Source organism: Frankliniella occidentalis, unplaced genomic scaffold (genome assembly GCF_000697945.3).
Source record: "Frankliniella occidentalis isolate FOCC.00 unplaced genomic scaffold, Focc_3.1 Scaffold274, whole genome shotgun sequence".
In the NCBI taxonomy this organism is placed as follows: Eukaryota; Metazoa; Arthropoda; class Insecta; order Thysanoptera; family Thripidae; genus Frankliniella; species Frankliniella occidentalis.
The window spans coordinates 112,224-116,729 of record NW_026267400.1 but is presented as its reverse complement, the minus strand read 5'-3'; the positions used below and the strand labels follow the sequence as shown (position 1 = coordinate 116,729).

Sequence of the window (4,506 nt, the reverse complement as noted above, 5' to 3'; positions counted from 1 at the left end):
ACCGCTGCGCATGTGTGTACGCCGGGCTGGCCTACCCGACGGGGGCCTCCCAGCAGCACAATTGCTTGACCAGAAGACAGAGATGAGCGTTTTCCCGACTTTAGGCCGACCGCGCCAGCCGCAGCCGGCCTGTGACAGACCGTTTGCAGGTGAGAGGTGAGGGAGTCCTCTCTCACCCGAAAGCGGTGTGTCGCAGGCTGGTTGCGGTCTGGCGCGGTCGGCCTAAAATTGGGAAGCTCATCTCTGCCAGAAGGATCAGTGTTCAAACGGCTTGGCGGTTGAGAAGGGTCCTTCTTCCTCCTCATCCGCCAACCAGTGTTAACTTTACAGTAGCTCACGGCACAGCTTGCCCCGAACGAGGATTAATTTACAGAAGTCAAGGGCAGATAAGGAGTGAAGACACTGATAAAGTAATTGGATTACTATAATGCTCACAACCGAAAGTTGAAACAAGTCAAGAAACAAAAAGTTGTAGAAAATAAACATTCTCATACTAAAAGCAAACATTCTTAAACTTGAAAATAAAATAAAATACGCAGGTCCTAAGAGTCAAAGTCCAAAATCAATACAGTTGTCATATCAAGTAAGTCAATCAGGATTGTTCATTTTCAGAATCGGAGGGAAATAAATCCTTCTTGGCTTTCTTCTTTCTTCCTTCTTCCCTATCGTCATCAGTTAAGATTTCATCTTCATCTCGAATCTCACCGTCAGACTTCTCTCCGCTCTTACTATCGCCCTCATCTTCCTCTCTTAAACTATTCCACTTGATCTGTTTGAAAGAGAATAAATACACTAGTGTTAGGATGATCAGGAGAAATCTTCCTTTTTCATCTTTCTATGAAGAGAGAAGGGAGTAAAGTGGGAAAAATTAAAAGTTTTTTGTTTAGTCAGTCTAAAACCAAAAATATTGTTCCAATTTTAATGGTTTCAGACTGGAAATAAAAAACAAATTTTTCCACTTGACCCTCTCATTTTAAGAGACATAATGTAGAGGTATAACCGAGAAGAACTTACATAGCTTTCCTTAAACTTTTGGGCAAGTGTCGCTCTTCCATTTTTTATTGTAAGTGAGAGTGATTCGGCATCAGTGATGCCCTTCGCCATCATCTTTCCGACATAGATACCTAATAGATAGATAGATGTTAGTTACACGGCAAATTTAAATAATTGGCATTGCAAATTCAAGCAGTTATAATTACCTAAGATTGCTTCTACTTTTTTAGGCGTGGCCTTAACTTTCTGCCTAGTAACTGCTGAGTTAGGGTTGGGACATTTCCCTCCTTCCAAACTTCTAGCGGCCAAGTCATCTAGATCATAAACCTCGTCAGCTAAATCTCTTACTGCTAGTGTGCCTTTACTAGATACTAATTTGTCTTCCCAAATTTCTTTGGAAATATATACTCCATTTCCAATATGAACCTGAAACAGAATTTGTAAAATCAGTCAATTTGTTTTTCAATATGATAGCAGTAATAATTGTGGTAGTTGCAAAATAACTTACTTTATCACCACTGCTACAGAGGGGAGTTTTTCCTTTTATAGCGTCACTTATCATAGGAGCTAATTCCAGAGAAGTCTGATAATCTGGACAATCAAATCAGTATATTACAGGTAAAGAACAACATCAATCCCTTAATTTCACAGATTTAAAGTAATTACCCTTCGGTTTGCTGGCTTCAGCCTGCTTTTTCTTCAACTTTTGACTAGGGCTCATTCTCTTAGCTTTTGGGTTGGCTGCCTTTTTCCCTAAAAATAAACCGCATTTTGTCTAAGAAAATCCTAAATTTAAAACAAGTTAAATGCAAAAATAATAACCTAACATACCTGAGCCAAGCAGCTGATCCTGGAGAACAATTACTTTCTGTGACAGCTCATTGATTTTCTGAGTGTTAGCCTCACTTTCCTTTTGTTTCCGTTTCAATTTTCTCCTGAGCTGGACACATTCTCCACATTCTTGTTGAAGTATATCTATAGGATCACTATTAGGGTGCAAGTTATCCTGCAACAAAAAGATTAAGTTGAATTCAAGTCTCAATCACTGCACTCATTAAAAAAAAATAAAAGCAGCAACAAATAGCTCACACTGAGAGGGGGGTCCTCTAGACGTTTCCCCATGTTCTTGTCCTCAAATTTATCATCACTAGGAACTTTTAAAGGTGTCCTCTCTTGAGTTGGCTGATCCTACAAAAAAATGTGACATATCAAATTTGGCAGAACTTAAACTATACCATGTAAAGAGATAGAACAGTTGAAAAGTTCACAAGCAATAGGCAGAAGACCATAAAATAAATTAACACACAGAAAAAGTAACAAATTCTAACTCACCTCAATAAGAGTTTCAATCGGTTCAGGGCTTACATTTTTTGGTGATGTTCGGATTATCTTAGAAGAGCTTGAAGCAGGTTCTCTCAAACTAGTAGTGCTAGATCGTAAAGGCCTGGTAGTCTGTAACAAAAGCAGACAGTTAGTGACCAATACACTTGTCTTATGCACACTCTGAACATTTGTAAAGGATTACCTTGGGTTTCAGCCTTTCAGTTTTTTCCAAAGAGTGAGCAGATTCATTGGTTCGGATTCCCTTATCTTTGGGTTTCTTTCCATCATTAAGACCAGGGATACTTAGGCCTGCGGACTGGCTCTTAGGATCCTGCAATGAATTACATTCAATATATGAGGTATAGCTTTGCGTAAGTTTGAGATGAATATGAATCGAAGCATAACTTAAGTAATTGACCCCATCCCTGCCCAACTATTGTGCTCTTCCTCTTCGCTGGCTGGACATACCTTTCTGGACCTGGGGGCCTTTTCCGCTTCCTTTGCTCTACGCTCTCTCATCAACTCACTGAGTAAGTTTTGTGGCATTTTCAGCTTATCTCTCACAACTTTGTAGTGCATATCTTCATAACTCTCTGAAACAAAAGTTTAAAAATTAGCAAAGTTCTTTTATCATTTACTGTAGGTGGACTTAGATATGAAAAGGTTGGTGAAATTTAAAGTCAGCCCGTTATTTGCAGCAAATCAGAGCATTTAGAATGAACAGAAAAAATAATAATGTGGCTTTACTATTCTCTGGTTTCACTAGATTTGAACTTGATCAATAGTTTATGAAGCAGAGGGAATGCCAAAGTCAAATATCATCATGCACCAAATTTGGAACCGAAAATGAAAAGTTACTAGTGTACAAACATTAAATGCTGGACCTAGTCTCTAGAGGCGAAGCCTGAAATTGGGTCTTCACCTCAGTTGAGGCCCGCGGACTCAAGATTTCGAAGACTCTGATAGGGTTGCCTAGGCTTGAGCCAATCAGCCTTCACAATCTTTGAGTCCTAGGCCTCAGGTGGGGTTAGGACTGAAATACGGGCCTCACCGCAATGATACAAAATCCACCATTAGTTGTTGCGAGCTCACACAAATCCGACTCAAATGCAGTACAAAACATTTAGTTTACTAATGACAAACATAACCTGCAATCGAACGTACCAGAAGAACGCTAACCAACCGTCAACCGAGCCGTCAACAGATTTGAAAAACTACTGGCAATTCAGCCAAAGATTACTCTACTAACCTGCAAGGATCACTATGATGGCATCATAATAGTCCATTGAAACACCACCACTTCCATCCTTCGGCAAAAGAGGCCACAGTACTCTATACTTCCCCTCATCAACAAAGTCATCAACATGACTCGGAGAGAAGTCCTCAATATCTGTAACTGGACAGACATGCCTCACTCCGTCCTCAGTGAAGTGCACGTAAGCTAACATGTTGTCGATAAATAGAAGCGGATAAACAGTAAATTTTCACAGCAAACACAATCTCAAGCTCCACCAGCCCCGCTCACTCCGCTCCGCTCCCGCCGGCCGGTCGAGACGTGCACGGCTGGCTCACTGGCGGTTGGCGGAAGGATACATACATGCCAGCGCCGCCGCCGGGCCGACACCGCGCAGCGCGCCGCCCGACGGGGGAGCGGCGGAAGAAAAGTAGTGCAAGCGAATTGCTTCACTACCGAAGATCTTTAAGGACCGTGCCAATTAAATTAATTGAAATTAATTGAAGTATGCTATTCCGCATAACGGACAAAGAAGAACAGCACGAAAAAAAAGTAGCCTGTGATTCGTCAACCGGCCTCCCCATCCACCTGACCGACGAATCACAGGTCTCTTTCTTCGCACTGTTCTTCTTTTCCCATTCTCCGACTCCAAAATAGCTCATAAAGAACATGCACACAAGTTTTGCACGTTTAAGATGATTTAGGACCACCTCTTGGGACGGGTGGGTGCGGCCGCTGCACTCGAGCTGCTCTGGTGTGTACCCGAGGCCAGGCCGAGCCCGCCGCCCCCGTCGCCCTCATGATGTGCAGCAGGAGCAGGCCGCGGGCGCCCTCCGCACCTCCAGCTGCACTGCTGGGTGCTGGAGGCCAGGCCGAGCCCGCCTCCCCCGTCGCCCTCATGATGTGCAGCAGGAGCAGGCCGCGGGCGCCCACCGCACCTCCAGCTGCACTGCTGG

At 43.1% G+C, this 4,506-nt stretch overlaps 1 protein-coding gene across 1 annotated transcript; it reads right to left on the bottom strand.

The window, feature by feature from the left end:
* Positions 1 to 406: 406 nt before the first annotated feature.
* On the bottom strand, positions 407 to 4,026 carry LOC113207613 (uncharacterized). Its single transcript, XM_026424243.2, has 11 exons — positions 3,566 to 4,026; positions 2,785 to 2,909; positions 2,519 to 2,647; positions 2,326 to 2,445; positions 2,083 to 2,181; positions 1,825 to 1,999; positions 1,660 to 1,746; positions 1,502 to 1,584; positions 1,200 to 1,419; positions 1,015 to 1,124; positions 407 to 769 (listed from the first exon to the last, which is right to left on the bottom strand). The coding sequence occupies exons 1-11, from the start codon at positions 3,762 to 3,764 to the stop codon at positions 593 to 595; spliced, it is 1,524 nt and encodes a 507-aa protein (XP_026280028.2). The 5' UTR covers positions 3,765 to 4,026; the 3' UTR covers positions 407 to 592.
* Positions 4,027 to 4,506: the final 480 nt, after the last annotated feature.